Consider the following 17695-nt stretch of genomic DNA (forward strand, 5'->3'; position numbering starts at 1 on the left):
CTCACCGAGCTTTTTCCTCCGGCCTCGGCGCCGTCGTTTGTGCCAGCCGCCCAGCGCCGCACAGCGCGCCATACCCCGCCCCCACCTCCCGCGACGCTCCGCCCCCGCCTCGCCCGGTGGGCACGTGACCTCGCCCACCGAGGAGACGGTACGTGCGCAGGCGTGAGCCGCGGGGGGCGGAGCAAGGAAGTTCAGAACACTCTCCTGGAGATAGGGGAAATGGGTCGGCCGCCAACGCGAGGCTCATTTGCATACTGCACCCCGCCCCTTTTGCGCGGGAGGAGGAAGGGGTTACAAGGGCTGGATCAGGGAAAGGGGGGAGGGCTCTGCGGTTAGGTCGCGCAACGCGGGAGGGGCATGCAAATAAGATTGTTTACATAGGCCTGCCCACCCCCTCAGAGCCCGGGCCGGAAAAAGACGAGAAAGACGCGTAGACGGGTCGGACGGTGCATGCAAATGATGTTATTTACATGGACAGCCCCGCCTCCTCACGGCCCAAGAATAGAGATGTGATAAATGTCTGCGCAGTTAGTTGGGAAATGTATGTAAATGCGCACATTAGTAATTTACTTAAGTATCATCTATAACGGAGAGAAAGAAGCGCGGAACGCCCCTGAGGGAATATGATCTGCTCCATCCTGCCTCTTCGGGACAGTTGTGGGAATCCGAATAAAGCAACCTGGGAAAGCTATGCAAAGACATTTGTCTAACAGCCTAGGGTCTATGAACATTTTGGGCAACCCTGCCTAGAAGGACTATACACATGAGGTCATTTAAATACCCTGCCCTCTTCCACCATCACCAGGGCAGGGATGGGGGGGAGGGTCTGGGGCTCAGGCCTGCCCCCTGAGTGGGTTAGTGCTGACTTGGGGATGGCCGAGAAGTTGTGAGTGTCCTGAGTGGGCTGCACCTGTCCCTGGCAGAGCACGCGCGGGTTTTGTCAGTTCACCAGGACTCGGAGAGATATACACCAGTCTCAAGTATGCACGAGTCAGGGTTACACAAGGGCACATACCCAGGGGCATACTCAGGGTTCACGGTCACATGCAGGCCACACCTAGACAAACACCTCAGGGGCACACAGACACAGTCACACACGCAACAGCCAGACACTGCCTGGAACTTTAAAGCATCAAACATGAATAGGTTTCACCTACAGACCTGGAAGTTCATTCCCCGGCCTTGGTGCCAAGTATCACTGGCCTCATGGATACAATCACCTGAGGACACAAAGCAGTCACGAGCAACAGTGTCACACACAATCAGCACATATTCCTATAGCTACCATCACACACTCATCACACCCATCACAAACACAAGGACATCGGCACTACACAGGCGGGCCTCCAGCGCGTCTTGTCACACCGAGTGCGGTTAGGAACCCTTGTCATAGCAAACACCTGAGTCATGGTGTACCCCCACACCGTGTCCAACCCAGACACGACCCCCAAACGCCAGGCCACGTGGTTCTTCCATCAGGGACCTCTTCTGTCTCCTCTCCCTCCCCATCACCCCAAAATAACGGAGGCCAAGACACAGGTGTAAACAATGCTTTATGGAGGTGGAGTAGGGACTGGACAGGCCTCCAGGCAATAAATAACACGTACTCGCAATGGCAGGGCCAGGCGGGGAGCTGGGGCCAAATGCCCTGGTCTCAGGCTTTGGGAACGCTTAAGAGTATGGTTAGGGGTTCAGGGGGGACAGGGGTTAGCCAAGACAGAGGAAGCAGCAGCAGGTACGGATTCCCCCTTCCCCCGTGGCTCAGTCTTGCCCCTCAGCCAGGCCCCACCAGGCCAGGGAAAGGAGGGACAGGTGGCGGGGCAGCTTCTCTGGGGCCAGGACAGGTGAGGGGCTCCGCCTCCCAGGGCCCGGAGCTGGGCCCCAGCCAGAGAGCAGGGCTGGTCCTGGAGAACAGGTGAGCTGAAAGAAAAGTGTGTGGTGAACTAGAGGGATCCTCGGTCTGCCCAGCCGGTGTCTCTGCCTCATTTCTGGGTATCTTCCTGGCCCCCTACCTGCGTCTGTCTGCCCATACCTTTCTCTTTCTCCCAGAGTTCCTACATTTTCTGATTTTCTATTTCTCATCTGCAGGCAATTTGGGGCTATCTCTCTGAAGAGACTTGTATCTCCCTGTTTGTCTCAGAGAGCTGACCTCTTGAGTCTATAGGTATCTAAATTTCGCTCGCCCCCATTTATATCTCTGTGCCCCTCCTGGATCGCCCTGGCTCATTCCAGTGTTTTCCAAACTGAAAAGCTGCATTTGGTTAGTGGTTGTTGCTTCAGCTACAGAGAGCATTACCTGGGAGCTTCTAGAAATCCAGAATTCACTTCAGAGTCTCTGGAGTGAGGCCCAGGCACCAGTAGCTTTTTAAACAAACTTTTTTTAACGTTTATTTATTTTTGAGACAGAGGGAGCCACAGCATGAGCAGGGGAGGGGCAGAGAGAGAGGGAGACCCAGAATCCGAAACAGGCTCTGAGCTGTCAACACAGAGCCCGATGTGGGGCTCGAACCCACGAACCGTGAGATCATGGCCTGAGCCAAAGTCGGACGCCCAACCGACTGAGCCACCCAGGTGCCCCCATCAGTAGCTTTTAAAGCTCTCCAGGTGATTTCAATGTGCGGCACTGCATGAGTGGGTTGGGAAATCAGTTTGGTGGCCCTTGGACAATTTGTCAGTAAAACAATAAAACAGAATAGACACCATCAGAGTGCATTGTGTATAACAGGAATATTCATCCACAGTGACTTCAAACAGATTGGTGGGTGTCAGGGGCTGGGGGGATTGGGGAGTAACTGCCTAACCAGCATGGGGTTTCCCTGGGGTAACGAAAATGTTTCGGAACGAGACAGAGGGGGTGGTTGCACAGCTTTGTAAATGGACTGAGGGCCGCCGAATGGTGCGCTACAAGGGCTAAATCTATGTCATGTGAATTTCACTTCAATCAAAACATAAAAACACAAAACATTAGCGCTAGGGAAGTATGTTTCAGTCTTATGTGTGCGTGTGACTGTATTCGATCAAAGTATAAAACAGATTTCTTCCTGCAGACTGCAGTCAGTAACATTTGAAAAAGCGCTCTTATTACATTTGACTCACTGCAGGTAAACACTGAAACGGACGCTATACTGAGCCCTCAGGCGAAGGATACACACCCATCCATTCCTACACAGCCTGACTCTAAAATGGATAGTAAAAAGACAAATCATACACAGCCCTCATTTACCGAGTCTCCCTTAAGTGTCAGGCCCTGATCTAAGGACTTTACATGAATTGATGTGATTAATCATCACAATACCTACGTGAGGTAGACACTGTTATTAGCTGCAATTTACAGGTGAGGAAACTAAGTCCCGGAGACGTTAAATAATTTGCGCAGTGTCACAGAGGTAGGACATAACAAAGTCGGTTTAAACACAGGACACCTGGCTGGGGGATCTCTGATCTGTCACCTCCTTCCCTTGTCAGATGGGGGAGACAATCATGAATACTACTGATCAAGGGTTCGGAACTGAATGCTTTAAAAAGTAGGCGGCAGTTGTGAGGCCACCCAGCCAGAGGCAGTGACCCCATCCATCTGGGAAGCTGATAAAAGTGTCCTGCGGGAAAAGTCGTTTTAGCAGAGAGCAGACGATGAGTAGCAGATGGCATAAGAAAGGAGGCTGAAGGGCAGACAGGCACGCCTAACCGAGGCACAGACGATCCAGAGGCAAGGCAGGGGAAGACTTTTCTGCTCCAAACACTCACTCACCCCTTGATGCCTCTCTTTCAAATGCCATATCCACTCATCAAGAAATTATGTTGGCTCTGCCTCCAAAGTATATCCAAGGTCTGAGCACCTTCCCCCCAGAGCCACCCGGGAGCTGCCAATAGCGGGAGGCGGGGTGGGGCGTGAAACAGGGGAGAATTGGCCCGACAGACACCCTCCCAAAGAGGTGGGGATGGGTCCTGATCCTGTAGGATCCTGCAAGCCTGGCAAGGAGTTGGGACCAACCATATGGGGAGTGAGGCTTCCTGGAGGAGGGGGAGGCGGGAAGAGATGGTGTTGCTGGCAGTGCGGCTGTGATGGGCCGGGGGCTGGGGACAGGTGTGAGTTGAGGCAGGGGAGGCTGTCAGGGGCAGACACCGGGCTGGGAGCTTCAGTTCGGTCCCATGAACCCTGGGAGCCATGGGGGGTTTTAAACAGGGGAGGGACAGGATCAGATCTGTGCTTTAGAAAGACCCAGGGGCTACCTCCAGAGAGTACAAGCCTAGAGACAGGGACCAGGGAGGATAGGAAGCTATCCTCATCTCAGTCCCTCCTCCTGACCAACTCTGGTCCTGTCCACCATCTTCTCTCACCTTGACTTTGCTGCAGCCTCCTCACTGGTCTCTGAACAACGACCCCCACCCACCCCCATCTCTCCCCTATATGCAGCCAGAGGGACCCTAGGAAGACCTGAATCAGGTCCTGTTCCTTCTCTGCTCAGAGCCCTCCTGTGGCTCCCATCCCGTCCAGGATATAACACAGAGCCTCCTCAAGGACAACAAAGCCCTACCTGATGATCTGCTTCCCCTGACCCCTGACACACACATACTCCACTCCAGCCACACTGGCCTCCACAGACTTCCTCATCCAGGCATGACCATACCTCAGGGCCTTTGCATAGGCTGTTCTCGCTGCCTAGAATGCTCTTCTCCCATGGACCCATATGACCCCATCCTTCTCCTCCTTCAGGGCCGTGCTCAAATGTCACCTCCTCAGTAAGGGCTTTCCCGCATCGTCATAAAAAACTCCACTCCTCACCTCCCCACACCTTCCTTGCTTTATTTTTCTCCATAGCTCTTATCTCCTTAACTACAATACCATTTCCTTTTGTGTCTTGGTTATTGGCTGTCTCCTCCCCAGAGCAGGTTGGCCCCACGAGGGCAGGGATTCTGCAGCCCGCTGCTCAAACAGGACGTGGCACACAGTGGACACTCGATAAGTATCTGCCGAATGGGTGGGTCAGAGATCCAGGGCAGTGAGGTGGTGGCGAGATGGAAAGGACGTCCCTGAGGTCAGGATGGCGGCTCCTTTCACTGGACTATTCTTGCATCTCTGTTTTCTCACTCTGTTTCTCTTGTCACCTCTCCTTTTCTGTGTCTCTGTCTCTGCTCCATATCACACTCCCCCCTTGCCAGGACACCACCCCTGCCGTCCCCAGGCCCCCCAGGCTCCCACCTGGCTCCGGATGTCTCAGCAGCCGCAGGGCTGAGGGGCCACGGCCTGGGCACTCCGAGGCTGCCGCAGCTGGCGGAGGGACGCGTCCCCGTACTGAATGCCTGAGCCCATCCTCTCAGGGTCAAGCTCACCTGGGGGGTAGGGGAGGGATCAAGATGGGTCCCCTGGAGGCCCCCAGGCCCTGCCTTCTGCTCCCACTCCTACTCCGGGCAGCCCGGGGTCTCACCTGAGTCAATCTTGTTCAGAATGGTGCGGGCACACTTCAGGAATGCCTCCTCCACGTTCTCACCCGTGAGGGCGCTAGTCTCCAGGAACATTAGTTCTAGGGGACAGGGCCTCAGTCAGGCCCCAGCCTCCCTGTGACTCTGATGTGCCACCTCTCATTCTGCCCTCACGTCGGGCTTCTACTGCCCTGCTGTGAAGGACCACCATCCCAGGTTCCTGCCTCCATACCTCTTCCTCTAGAAAGTTCTCTCTGACCTCCCGGCGTGGATCGGGCACCCCACCCTGGGCTCTCACAGCCCCCTGTGTCTCTCCCTCCCAGTCCTGACCTCTCTGGGCTGTCACTATCTGCAAAGGGCCGTGTCCCCATTCCCCACCCACTAGCGGTGAGCCCACAAGAGCTGGGCCCAGGGTGTCTTTTACACTATGTCCCCAGCACCATCTAGGGCAGGCCCAGGACCACCACAGGCCACCCTTCGGCCACGTGACTAGGCTGCACAGAGAGTAAGGGCCAGGACTCAAACCCACGTCTTTCTGATGAAAGACATCCTCCAAGCCTGGAGGTTACAAACTGGAGAAAACGGACAGGCCCTCAGCCAGGAGATATTTGGCCCACACGAAGTTTTCAAGTGAATTTATACTTGCACACCTTTTGTTGTGGCTTTCGGTCCTGGCCACGCCCCCTAATGCTGGTGGCCTCCTAACCTGGGGTCTATCTTGTCCTATCTCCCTCATTCATACAACAGGCCCGTCCCCTCGGGCCATCGGATTGCAACCCCCACGTTACACCACTACCCTGCACCGGCAGAAACCCAGCCACATCCGGGCACTGCAGCGGGCTCTCCATGGGCCAAACCCCTTTAGTCATCATGTACTATGTGAGGCAGAAACGCTGGGACTCCCACTTGCCAGATGAGGGAACAGGACCAGAGTGGTCGCGTAGCGCACGTGTGGCAACACTTGAATTTGAACCCACACCTCTAAATCTCTACGTTCCTCCTACTTTGCACAGCCACTGACGGTCCCTGCTCCTCTGCCGAGCCCCCCTCCCCCACTGGCCCACCACAGGGCCCCTCACCGTTCTCCTGGGCAAAGCGGGAGGCCTCCAGGAAAGTGACCTCGCGCTCTGGGTCCAGGTCCTTCTTGTTGCCACAGAGGATGACCACGATGTTGGGGCTGGCCAGCGTGCGGGCGTCCGTCAGCCAGGCGGCCAGCGAGTTGTAGGTCTCCCGGCTATGGAGAAGGGAGAGAGGAGGGAGGGGGCAGGGCACAGGACAGGGGCCCTGCCGGGGTCCTCCCTGCCCCACCCTCTCCTCTCCCTGCACCCACCTGGTGATGTCATACACCAGCAGGGCTCCAGCCGCGCCTCGGTAGTAACTCCGTGTCACCGACCTGTGGGGCCAGGGGGACCCAGTCACTCCCGAGGCTGGGGTCTGCCCTGAGATTGCCCCCCTCTGCGGAGAGAGACTGGTGGTTCGGAGGCCCCCCTTCACTGCTGGCCCATCCCCCAAAAGCTGGCGGTGTGGTCTGGTCTCGCCACAGTTCCCTTCTCTCTGTCTCCCTCCATCTCTGTCTCCTTTAGCTGTCTGTCTGTCCCTGTCTTCCTGTGCGTCCTCACCGGTCTGTGTCTTCCTGTCCATCTCGTGTGTGTGTGTGTGTGTGTGTGTGTGTGTGTGTGTGAGACTCTGTCTCTCTGGCTCTGTTTCTCTCACCCTTGCTCTTGATTTCTCATGCATTCATTCACTCCTCTCCCCTCTGCCCAGTCCTGGCCAAGTGCTCTGCAACTACATCTGCTTGTCCCTCTCCCGCTGCATCTCAGAAAGGCCCCCTTCCCAGTGTGGCTGACTGTCTGCACCTCCTGGTCAGCCCCATCTGGGTCCCTCTGGAATTCAGGCAATCATTCCCTGAGCGTTCACTGAGCACTTACTGCAAACCCAGCGCAAGCCGCACACCCTTCGCCCCCCCATCTGCCTCTCTCACACGGTGGATCTGCGCACTAACTTAGCAGCGGCGACGTGCTGGCCCCAGACCCTCACTTCCCCATGGACTGGATTCCTCATGTGCCTCCTCTGTCTCCATTCTCAGATTCAGAGTTTCTACACATCTCCCACCTTTTCTGCAGCCATTTCCTGAAGACACACTGTGCGCCCCACCTTCCTCTCTCTACACTCTGGCTCTCCCTGTCCCACCCTCCCTGTCTCTGGCTCTGACCTGTTTCTCTTTGTGTCTCGTTATCGCCCTGATCTTGCTCTTCTGCACGGTCTTCTGTCTCTCTCTCTCTGTCCCTTTCTGAGTGTGTGTCTCTCTTTCCAGTTTCCCTTTCTCTTTCAATCTCTCTCTTTCTATCTCTACCCCTTGCCCCCACCCCAAGAGCCTCTTTCAGGGTACCGGTGTCCATCCCTCCAGCCACATGGGTCTATCTATCACTGTCTCTCTAGGGTCTGTTGGTCTGTCCCTCCACTTGGCTTCTTTTTCAACGTCATTTTCTCTCGCTGTCTCTGCTCTCTTTCTAAGACACCTGCCCTCTCTGGCTAGAGGTAACTGTACTCAGTCTCTGTCTCTCTCCCTCAACCTTGCCCGCCCTCTCAAAGTCTCCTTAATCCTCTCGTTATCTCCCAGTGACTCTGCACAGCACCCTCCCTCATTTTCTTTCCTCTGTCCTCTGCCCCCCCTCCCGTGGGAGCCCAGCCCACCTACCGAAACCGCTCCTGGCCAGCTGTGTCCCAAATCTGGAGCTTCACAGTCTTCCCACCCACGTTGACCACCCGAGATCCAAACTCCACGCCGATTGTGTGGTTGGAGTCCTGTTTGACTGGGAGCGGGAGGGAGAGAAGAGGCAGTGCAGGGGCTCAGAAGATTCCCTGTCCTCCAAGGCCTCCTTGGCCTGTACAAAGCCATTCTTGTTGCTTTGCGGGGGTGACTGAGGCTCACGGAGGGTCTAGCAAAGAATACAAACCAAGGCCAGGACCAGGCAGCCAGCACTGGAACTGTACCTCTGGCCAGCCCCGCCCCTGCCCCAGCCCACGCCACACCCATGCCCACAGTTCAGTGATCCCGGGACCGCTTCCAGAAACTCACACTTATTCTCAATGAACTGATGAAGGAGACATGATTTGCCGGTTCCTGCGCTGCCGATCACCAGGAATTTGAAGAGGAAGTCTGAGCAGGTGGAGTCAAAATCAGGGAGAGGATGATACAGGGCAAAAGATGGAAACCAAGAGACCGTCACAGTTACAAGGAGACAGACACAGGCAGAAACAGAGCAATGGGTAACAGCGGTAACAGATTAATTCTTATAGAGAGCTTACCACATACCAGGCACAGTTCTAAAGTTCATTACTTACATCAATGGCTACCTTTATAATGTCAGAAAAACTCTATGAGGGACGTATACTAACAGTCATCCCCATCTTCAAGATGAGGAAACTGAGGCCAGAAAGGTTAACTGACTTGCCCAAGATCCCACAACTAGGCACAACTGGGATTCAAACCCAGGTCAACTGGGTCCAGAGTTCAAAGTCTTAGCTATTATGTTATGAAAGCCATCTTGAAATCCTCCCCTTCACTTCACTTCCTTTCATTCTCTCATTCACTCTACTCTAGCCTCTGGGCTTCAGTCTATTCCCTGAAAATGGCCAGCTGGTTCCCACCTCAGGCTCTTTGCACTTGTTCCCAATGCTTTTGTTTTTTTTGTTGAAAGAATGTAGCTCCTTCTGACTCTTAAACCAGTGCTCTTTCTACTGCACCCTCTCCTCCCACCTCCAATATCTCCCTTCATCCGGATTTTCCAATTCTCAGCCCCTCCTTCCCTCCTTCTGCCCAAGGCCCTGCCCATATTCTCAAGTTTAAGCCCCACCCCTCGCCGCTAGTCCCTCCCCTCCTCCTAACTCAAGGACAACTCATCCGCAACCTCACTCCAGACCTCTCAGGCCAGAGCAGTCCCAGGGTCCACATCCTCCCCTCAGGATTCTCCCAGCCCACCAGGCTCGACCCCTGCCATTCACAGTCAGCCCCACCCCATCCACTCAGGCTCCGCCCCGACGCATTAAGACCCACCCTTTCTCTCAAAGCCTGCGCAGATCCATCAGGACCGGCTCCCTCAAATCCCGCCCCAGATCTATTTAACCCACACACCAGACCCTAGGCTCCGCCCAAATAGATGGAGCTCAGCCTCAGACCCACTAAGCCCCTCCCAGTATCCACTAGGCCCTGCCCCATACCAGACCCCGCCCCCTGCCCCATAAGGCCCCGCCCCATTCCCCAAAGGCCGCATCCTCCCTGGGCCCAGACCCCAGACTCTGGCTTCGGCCCACCACCCTCACCGTAGGTCTCGGCCATGACTTGGTCGCGGCCGCTTGGGGCCGCAATATGGCGCCGCGGCCGCGCCTCCTCCTCGGCTGGCAGCCGCTCCACTCCGGCTGCAGCCCCGGCTCCTTCCTACTCCCGGGGCCGGCGCCGCCACTTCCGCCTCCACCCCCCTACGGCGCGACCCGCTAGGGCTGCGGGATACCAGGCCACGCTGCCCAAAGGCAGCGATTGGCGAACTCGAAGGCCAGGAGGCGAGGCAGAAGGCGCGGATTGGCGACGTGTTGGGGGGACGTGCCAAAGTGGGCGGGACCAAGACGAGCGATTGGCGGAGCAAGTGGGAAGGCACCGCACCGAGGTGCCTCGCCGAGCTGAGAAACGGATTTGGTCAGGAGTACGGGTGCAGAGTCGAGACTCCAGATTGGGTAGGAGCGGACCTGGGGGCGGGGACACAGCTGCAAAGAAGGGGCATGGGCAGAATTTACAAGAAAGACCCTGAAGAAGAGCGGGTGCTGAGTTGGCAAGGGCTCTTTCCGACCTCAAAGGCAAGGATGGAAACTGCGGGAATACGCGCAGGCTAATCTCCCACATCCGATTCCAGATGATCTTCCGTGAAAACCTCTATTCTGCGACGTATGTCTTCCTCATGGTCCGATTGGCTCATTCCCAACAGTTCAACCCCCTCCCGTTGGTCTAGAGCGGACACTACAAACCGCAACCGGATGTTCAGGTTATTCCGTCTTTTCATTTGCTTGTGTGTGATATCTAAGCTTAGGTGCCCACCTCCAGTACCCAGCTTGCAGCAAAGACCTTTTAGGGAGTGGAAGTCTGCCTAGCAACCGCTGACGTTACCACAGGCAGTGGGTTGACTGGCCAAATTCAGGAACCTGGGGAAGCATTTCCTTTGTTACCCACTCCCCCCCCCCCGCCGCCCCCACATAAAGACCACAGAGACCCGCAGTTTGCACTTGGCTGATGTATTTGCATAAAGCCGGGAAGAAGAAAAAATAACCTGCAGGGACAGTGATAGGCTGAGCTCACTGGCAGTAGAAATCCCATTTCTGAAAAAGAGAAAGNTTCCTGTGTTACCCACCCCCCCCCCCCGCCGCCCCCACATAAAGACCACAGAGACCCGCAGTTTGCACTTGGCTGATGTATTTGCATAAAGCCGGGAAGAAGAAAAAATAACCTGCAGGGACAGTGATAGGCTGAGCTCACTGGCAGTAGAAATCCCATTTCTGAAAAAGAGAAAGGGAAAACAGTGGGGAGAAAACCAGCGGTCACACCACAAAGGATCTAGCGGTTTTAGCAAAAGCTGTAGCAGCAGAACCCAGTTTGGCCAAATACATGCTATGCAAATTAGCCCAGAGCCCTCTGATCTTCGCACCGCTCAACCTGACATGGACTTAGAAATCACTCCGCATTTTACAGATGAGAAAACCGAGGCACACAGCGAGGCGGCCCGGGGAACCAAGGGTTGGAGCATCGCTGCCCGTCATCTCAACCCGAGTACTCCCTCCAGATCTCTGCCGCCCCCCCTAAGGAACTCACATCTGTCTTCACATCGATTTTGCCAGGTTTCAGGGTCTGGTCCTCACGTACAACACTACTGGGGAAATAACCCAGGCGAGCCGCCAGATCTCCATAGTAATCTCCCTGAACCTGGAGGGGAAGAATCAAAAGCCAGGGTCTGGGAAGATGGCAAATTATTCCTGCTGAAGACCTTTGTACATTTTTTCCTCCTGGTCTCCAGATGGCCGGCTCCATCCTTGTCACTCAGATCTCAGCTTCAAGGCACTTGCGCGGATGCCCTCCCTGACCACCTGAGGCAGTCACCCAGTCTGTACTAATTCTCAAAGGAGCATGTATTTGCTGATGTTTTTGATGGTTTGATCCCAATAAAAGGGATCATCCGCTGCTCTTTCTTCAGTGTCTGTAGAAACTGGCACCGTATAGTTAGTTCATGCTCTCTAATTGCTCAACAAAGTAAAAATCAAGTAGGTCACAATACCCCCTCCCCCTACCAAACTATTTCAGTCCACCCCTTCAAATTTTCCCTTTAGGTGGAAAATTAGGGTGCGCCCCCACCCCAGCCCCATACCCTTTGCTCTTCTGTCCTCCCAAGACTCACGCTGCCTCCCCAGAAGAGCCGCCCTCGGCCCTTCAGCTTGGAGAAGACGTACACGACTTGGCCCCTGTGTATGGTCAGGAAACGGCAGTCAGGGGCCACGTAGTCTTGCAGGGCCACAGCCATGGAGATGGGGTCTGGGGAAGGAACAGAAGGGGATGACAGCCCCTCCACACAGGCTGGAATCCAAGCCCGCAGTGCTCCCTCCCCTTACCCCCAACTCTTACAGCTGCATTCCTCATCAGCACATAGCTTGCGGTCAGCCAGCTTGGGCATGGCGCGGCCCCCCACACTAGGCTCGGGGAAGGCACACAGCAAAATGAGGACGCCAAGGAACACTGGCGACCCAGCCATCATGGACCGTGAGCAAGAGAGTGACCAGGGGGGAAATGGGGGCTCCAGTTTCCTCCTGCCCTCCCTCTCCCCAGCAGCACAAGGGTACCTGTGTTCTCGGTCTTGTCTCCGCCCTAAACCAGTCCCACATTTCGCCCACACCACCTAGGGGCTGCTACCCAGCCAGAACCATTTCAAGGACAGGGTGAGGGCTGCCCGCCTAAGGAAATGCGCACATTGGCCCGAAGCAGCCCAGGCTGCTCCAGGTGCCAGCCACCCCCTCGACAGTCAGAGGCCCAGACAGGCAGGTTGAGATATTCGATTCCATCTTGAGTCCGCTTGGGTACCTGGGCCCCTCTGAGAACAGAAACAGGGAGCCGGTACAGAAAACTACCTTGGAATTTCCTGTGACAGACGGAACAAGGCAGCCCTTTGATGCCCAGGAACAGCCCCCACTCTGAAGGACCACGCATTGCATGCCAGGCCTTACTTAGGCGATGCAGCGCTCTACCATAATCACTGTTTATCCTCGCAGTCACTCCGACTGGGTGACCCGGGCTCAGATGTTTCTCCTCTGAGAGCCTTGCTCTTCTCCTCTGTAAAATAGGCACAATGAAAGCTGGCAGTCCTTTAAAGGACACTCACCACATGCGTGGAGTTGAGTCAGTTGCCGCTCAGGAGAAAGTGGTGGGGGATTTGAACTCATGTCTCAACCTCTAAAACTACACTTCAAATAGATCCACATGCCAAGGTCATTCTCCTGGGTGGCCAATTCTGTCCCCAAGCATTCTCACTTTTGGCCTCAAGTCCAAACTTCCGTGAGAGGGACATGGATTGGGCGCACATGGGCTTGGGGTTGGGGAAGAATCCAGGATAGGCAAAGCCTAGACCGAAGCCATCTCTATGTACCCAACACCCGGCGCCGCAGCCATGGGAGAACCGGCTCTGCTCACATGTCCCTTCAAAGAATTGGCTTTCCTTGATCACCTGGGAACGTTCCCCAGGCCCTCCACCCCACCACCCTGTCGTTTGTACCAAAACAGTGTTTGGAGTCAGTCTGTTTCACTCACCACTGCGTCTCCTGCCCCAAGAACAGTATCTAGCACACGACAGGTGCTCGGCAAGCATGTGCTGAAGTGATGGTGTTTACTAAGTGCCTGGCGGGGGGAGTGCGTGTTGGGGGCAGGGGTGAGTACCGACAATACCACAGTATTAACCTACGGGAATTCACCCCTCACCCAGGAAGAAAACGAAGCTTAGAGTGGAGACGGCAATTGCTCTCGGGGAGTAACTAAGGAGTCCACCAGGCAGACGACAGAAACCAGGATGCACTGATTACAGGACTCGAGGTCCCAGTGTGGTGGGCGAAATGTCTCCCACTTGCTGTCCGCAGTACAACAATCCCTTTCCCCTTTCAAATCCTACAAGGAGAAAGACTATTTGGTGCTGTAAGTCATCTTTGCTGCAAAGGCTCATGTTCCTCTTCAGCAGAGGGGCGCCTGGGGGGCTCAGTCAGTTGAGCATCTGATTTTTCTTTTTTAATGTTTTTATTTATTTCTGAGAGAGAGCGAGACAGTGTGAGCAGGGGAGGGTCAGAGAGAGAGGGAGACACAGAATCTGAAACAGGCTCCAGGCTCTGAGCTAGCTGTCAGCACAGACCCCGACACGGGGCTCGAACTCACAAACCATGTGATCATGACCTGAGCTGAAGTCAGCCACCCAACCAAATAAGCCACCCAGGCGCCCCGAGCATCTGATATTTGATTTTGGCTCAGGTCACGATCTCACAGTTTGTGAGTTCCAAGGCCTGCATCGGGCCTCTGAACTGACAGCGCGGAGCCAGCTTGGGGATTCTCTCTCTCAAAACACACACACAGATAAATAAACGAAAATTTAAAAAGAGCAGAGCAGGAAGAAGGTTGGGCTTAGAGCCTTTGTAGGAGAAGACAGCATTTGACATTGTCTTCCTGTATTTATTTTTGTGGTCAATTTTCTACTTCTGGCAAAGGATCTCATTTTTCCATCTATATGGCATGAAGAAGGGTTTGAAGCAACATATGTGTTTTTTGAGTCAATTAAAAAATTTCCGAGTGGGGGGTGCGTGGCTGGCTCAGTCGGTTAAGCGTTGGGCTTCAGCTCAGGTCATGATCTCAGTTTGCGAGTTCAAGCCCCGTGTCGAGCTCTGTGCTGACAGCTCAGAGCCCGGAACCTGCTTTGGATTCTGTGTCTCCCTCTCTCTGCCCCTCTTCTGCTTGCACTCTGTCTCTCTCTCTCTCTCTCTCAGAAATTAAAAAAAAAAAAAGGGGCGCCTGGGTGGCTTAGTCGGTTAAGCGTCCGACTTTCGCTTAGGTCATGATCTCGCGGTTCCTGGGTTCGAGCCCCGCGTCGGGCTCTGCGCTGACTGCCAGCTCAGAGCCTGGAACCTGTTTCAGAGTCTGTGACTCCCTCTCTCTCTCTGACCCTCCCTTGCTCACGCTGTCTCTCTCTCTCCTAGAAATAAATAAAACATTAAAAAAATTTTAAAAAAAACTTTTCAGATCAGGGCACCTGGGTGGCTGAGTCCATTATGTGTCCAACTCTTGATTTTGGCTCAGGTCACGATCTCACAGAGATGAGATCTAGCCCCGCATTGGGCTCCACGCTGGGTATGGAGACTGCTTAAGCTTCTCTCCCTTGACGCACCTGGCTGGCTCAGTCAGTTAAGCATCTGACTTAGGTAGTGATCTCACGGCTCGTGAGTTTGAGCCCCACGTTGGGTTCTCTGTTCAGCACAGAGCCAGTTTCAGCTCCTCTGTCCCCCTCTCTGGCCCTCCCCACCATGCTCTCTCAAAAATAAACATTAAAAAAAAAAAAAACCTCTCTCTTCCTCTCCCTCTGCTCCTCCCGTGCTCTCGCTCTAAAAAATAAAATTCCAGATCAAGTGTGCGAGGGGCTACTAAGGAAGGTCCGCCATTCGATCTCGCTTCCATCCTTAGCTTCAGTTAGATCACGTGACTGTCCAACCAGAAAGCACATTTCCTAGACTCCCCTGCAGCCGGGCCACTGGAGTCAAAGCTGGTTTAGCCACCTGCCCCAGGCTCCTGGCTGGCGGGCAGCCGGCAGGAAGATTGGCGGTGTTTGAAGTGGCCACACCCTTTGTGTCCGGTCTGTGGCTTCCCATGTGGGATGCGGCAGTTCCATCAGCGGCTGTGGTACCTTCCTGGCCTCCAGACTGTGGCTCAGTCACAGGTCACAAACCTGAACTCAAGTGTCCCCAAGCCAGGCTGCCACTCTTACTAGTCTTCCAGTGAGTTCCCGAGTACTCTTTCCCTTCCTTCACTTCCCAAAGTTTCTAGCGCGGTTTCTGGGGGACTGCTGCTATGACAGAAAGCATCTCTGTGAAGATTTTGAAAGAGAAGAAAAACCTCTTTCTGGGGCCCCTGGGTGGCTCAGTCAGTTAAGCAGCTGACTTCGGCTCAGGCCGTGATCTCACGGTTCATGAATTTGGGCTCCTCGTCAGGCTCTGTGCTGACAGCTCGGAGCCTGGAGCCTGCTTCGGAGGCCACGTCTCCCTCTCTCTCTCTTTCTCTCTGCTCCCTCCCCTGCTTGCACTCTGTTTCTCTCTCTCAAAAAGGAAAAACCTATTTCTTAACACTCTATCATGTTAGAAAAGACATTCAAATCTACAAAGTGAATAGTGTACCCTTAAAGGTGGAATCCTTGTGCAGTACACAACCTGCCCAAGTGGACATGGCAGACTGGGTTTCAATTTCCTGCTCTGAATGCTGATGGAGACAAAATAGAAAATTTTCCAAAGTAGTAAAGGTGACTGAAACTTAGACAAAGTTATCCCCTATTCTGTGTTTTCCCAAGGCTGCAAACCCCAACACGCTGAGAGGTCCAACCACCCAAGAATATTCTGATGTGTGAGAAAGGGAGGCAGAGAACAAGAAAATAAAAACGACAAACGTTTGTGAAAAACCAAACCTCAAAAAAATCACTTTAATTCCAACCTAACAGCGCCAGGTGCAATGTCTGGGGACAGACTCTGGGTACAATGCTGTGTGGCGACCACTCACTCACACACGGCTCGGAGAAGGCCCCCGAGGGGGGGACTTACCTTCAGGGGGCTGAGCCAAGGGGGAAGGGGTGGCCCCAGAACAGGGGGCAGGGGCAGGCAGGGGGAAAAGGTGCTACTTCTTGGCAAAAGAGATCTTCATGGCATTGTTCTGGGTGATCTTGAAGCCCTGCAGGGCATCGCGAGCGGCCCCTGCCTGTACCTCGTTGTCAAACTCCACGAACGCGATGTCATGCCGCCCGGGGACCAGTCGGACCTCCTTGAAGCCAGGGAACCTGAAAGGAAACAGACCTCAGGCATCCAGACTCTTCATTTCCTTCTAACATTTTGGCATCTGGTGCATAGAGGCCAGGGATGCTGCTAAACATCCTACAAAGCACAGCATGGCCCCAGTAACAAAGGACTATCCAGCCCCAAATGTGCAAAACGCTAAGTTCAGGAACCCTAACACAAACAGGTACACACAGCATAAGCATATCATTTAAGGAAATATTTTATTTTATTTATTTATTTTTTTATTTATTTCTAGGAGAGAGNTTTCTCCATTCCCTCTTCTCTTTCCTACCTTCCTTCCCCATTAGGCAACCGCAACCATCTTCAAGTTTACTGGGTACCCTTTCTTCTGCTGCTATTCTTACAAAATACGTATCGCTTGGGGCGCCTGGCTGGCTCAGTCGGTTGAGCGTCCGACTTCGGCTCAGGTCACAATCTCGCAGTTTGCGGGTTCAAGCCCCATATAAAGTTCTGTGCTGACAGCTCAGAGCCTGGAGCCTGCTTTGGATTCTCTGTCTCCCTCTCTATCTGCTCCTGGCTCCCTCACACTCTCTCAAAAATAAACGCTAAAAAAAAAAGTATCATTTTATAGAAGAATACACGTGTTGATATTTTTTTCTATTTACTTCAGTTTCTCACAATTCCCTCTTAGTGCGTTTACAAAGAACCATCCACACTGCTCTGTTCCTCCAGTTGCCACACAGAAGGCCACAGTGAGCAGCGGATCTGACCTCTCTCCCCTTTCCCAGGCTGTCTCCATCTCCCCATCACTGGGACAAACGGCCATCCACACTCCTTGGGACTCACTTAAGAGTTTCTTTATGGGGCGCCTGGGTGGCTCAGTTGGTTAAGTGCCCAACTTTTGATTTCGGCTCAGGTCATGATCTCACAATTCCTGAGTTCGAGCCCCGCATGGGGCTCTGTGCTGACAGCTGGGAGCCTGGAGCCTGCTTCGGATTCTGTCTGAATCCCTCCCTCTCTCTCTGCCCCTCCCTCGCTTGTGCCTGCACTCCCTCAAAATAAACAAACTTAAAAAAACTTATTTAGGATGTAAGATCACAAGCAGGGCCACCAGGTGGGCACACACTCCCCTTCCTTCGCTAAAGAGTGAACAGTTACCGTGTGCAACAACCACAGTGGTCTCCACCCCAGCACATGAAATTTAAAACATCCCCAC

General features: G+C 54.2%; 4 protein-coding genes and 1 long non-coding RNA gene across 9 annotated transcripts in view; 1 reads left to right on the forward strand and 4 right to left on the reverse strand.

The window, feature by feature from the left end:
- The window catches only part of EGLN2 (egl-9 family hypoxia inducible factor 2), an 8750-nt gene extending 8654 nt beyond the window's left edge, over positions 1 to 96 (reverse strand). For both annotated transcript variants that reach the window (XM_077773655.1, XM_077773656.1), the window contains exon 1: positions 6 to 96. The gene's annotated coding sequence lies outside the window, so the exon portion shown is untranslated. The remainder of the gene's footprint in view (positions 1 to 5) is intronic.
- Positions 97 to 1535: 1439 nt separating this feature from the next.
- Positions 1536 to 9923, reverse strand: RAB4B (RAB4B, member RAS oncogene family). Of its 3 annotated transcripts, none has more exons than XM_077773870.1 (8): positions 9745 to 9919; positions 8501 to 8581; positions 8120 to 8234; positions 6752 to 6814; positions 6501 to 6655; positions 5427 to 5522; positions 5201 to 5331; positions 1536 to 1920 (listed from the first exon to the last, which is right to left on the reverse strand). In XM_077773870.1, the coding sequence occupies exons 1-7, from the start codon at positions 9758 to 9760 to the stop codon at positions 5216 to 5218; spliced, it is 642 nt and encodes a 213-aa protein (XP_077629996.1). In that variant the 5' UTR covers positions 9761 to 9919; the 3' UTR covers positions 1536 to 1920; positions 5201 to 5215. The 3 variants fall into 3 exon arrangements, with proteins under 3 accessions (XP_077629996.1, XP_077629998.1, XP_077629997.1); XM_077773872.1 differs by lacking the exon at positions 1536 to 1920 and adding an exon at positions 4780 to 4968 and having other exon boundaries at positions 9745 to 9923; XM_077773871.1 differs by lacking the exon at positions 1536 to 1920 and adding an exon at positions 4780 to 5031 and having other exon boundaries at positions 9745 to 9923.
- A 95-nt stretch (positions 9924 to 10018) lies between these two features.
- LOC144239712 (uncharacterized) lies at positions 10019 to 11652 on the forward strand. The gene is made up of 3 exons (XR_013337472.1): positions 10019 to 10152; positions 10329 to 10457; positions 11159 to 11652. It is a non-coding gene; the product is annotated as an uncharacterized LOC144239712 (long non-coding RNA).
- Positions 10942 to 12233, reverse strand: MIA (MIA SH3 domain containing). Its single transcript, XM_077773873.1, has 4 exons — positions 12083 to 12233; positions 11859 to 11992; positions 11279 to 11389; positions 10942 to 10965 (listed from the first exon to the last, which is right to left on the reverse strand). The coding sequence occupies exons 1-4, from the start codon at positions 12210 to 12212 to the stop codon at positions 10942 to 10944; spliced, it is 399 nt and encodes a 132-aa protein (XP_077629999.1). The 5' UTR covers positions 12213 to 12233.
- Positions 12234 to 16137: 3904 nt separating this feature from the next.
- Positions 16138 to 17695, reverse strand: part of SNRPA (small nuclear ribonucleoprotein polypeptide A) — an 11131-nt gene continuing 9573 nt past the window's right edge. For both annotated transcript variants that reach the window (XM_077773857.1, XM_077773858.1), the window contains one exon: positions 16138 to 16520. In XM_077773857.1, coding sequence (XP_077629983.1) covers positions 16361 to 16520 — 160 coding nt within the window. In that variant the 3' untranslated portion in view covers positions 16138 to 16360. The remainder of the gene's footprint in view (positions 16521 to 17695) is intronic.

The sequence above is a fragment of the Crocuta crocuta genome, unplaced genomic scaffold (genome assembly GCF_008692635.1).
Source record: "Crocuta crocuta isolate KB4526 unplaced genomic scaffold, BGI_CrCroc_1.0 scaffold267, whole genome shotgun sequence".
Classification (NCBI taxonomy): Eukaryota; Metazoa; Chordata; class Mammalia; order Carnivora; family Hyaenidae; genus Crocuta; species Crocuta crocuta.

Bases quoted from the DNA above. Each gene is read 5' to 3' on its own strand.
- RAB4B (XM_077773870.1), bottom strand. The intron at 5,523-6,500 runs GTGAGGGGCCCT...CCTGTCCCCTAG, and splicing joins CCGCTTTGCCCAGGAGAACG to AACTAATGTTCCTGGAGACT. The intron at 5,332-5,426 runs GTGAGACCCCGG...CCTACCCCCCAG, and splicing joins TCTGAACAAGATTGACTCAG to GTGAGCTTGACCCTGAGAGG.
- MIA (XM_077773873.1), bottom strand. From the start codon at position 12,212: ATGATGGCTGGGTCGCCAGTGTTCCTTGGCGTCCTCATTTTGCTGTGT. The intron at 11,993-12,082 runs GTAAGAGTTGGG...TTCCTTCCCCAG, and splicing joins TGCTGATGAGGAATGCAGCT to ACCCCATCTCCATGGCTGTG. The intron at 10,966-11,278 runs GTGAGTTCCTTA...TCTCTTTTTCAG, and splicing joins AAATCGATGTGAAGACAGAT to AAATGGGATTTCTACTGCCA.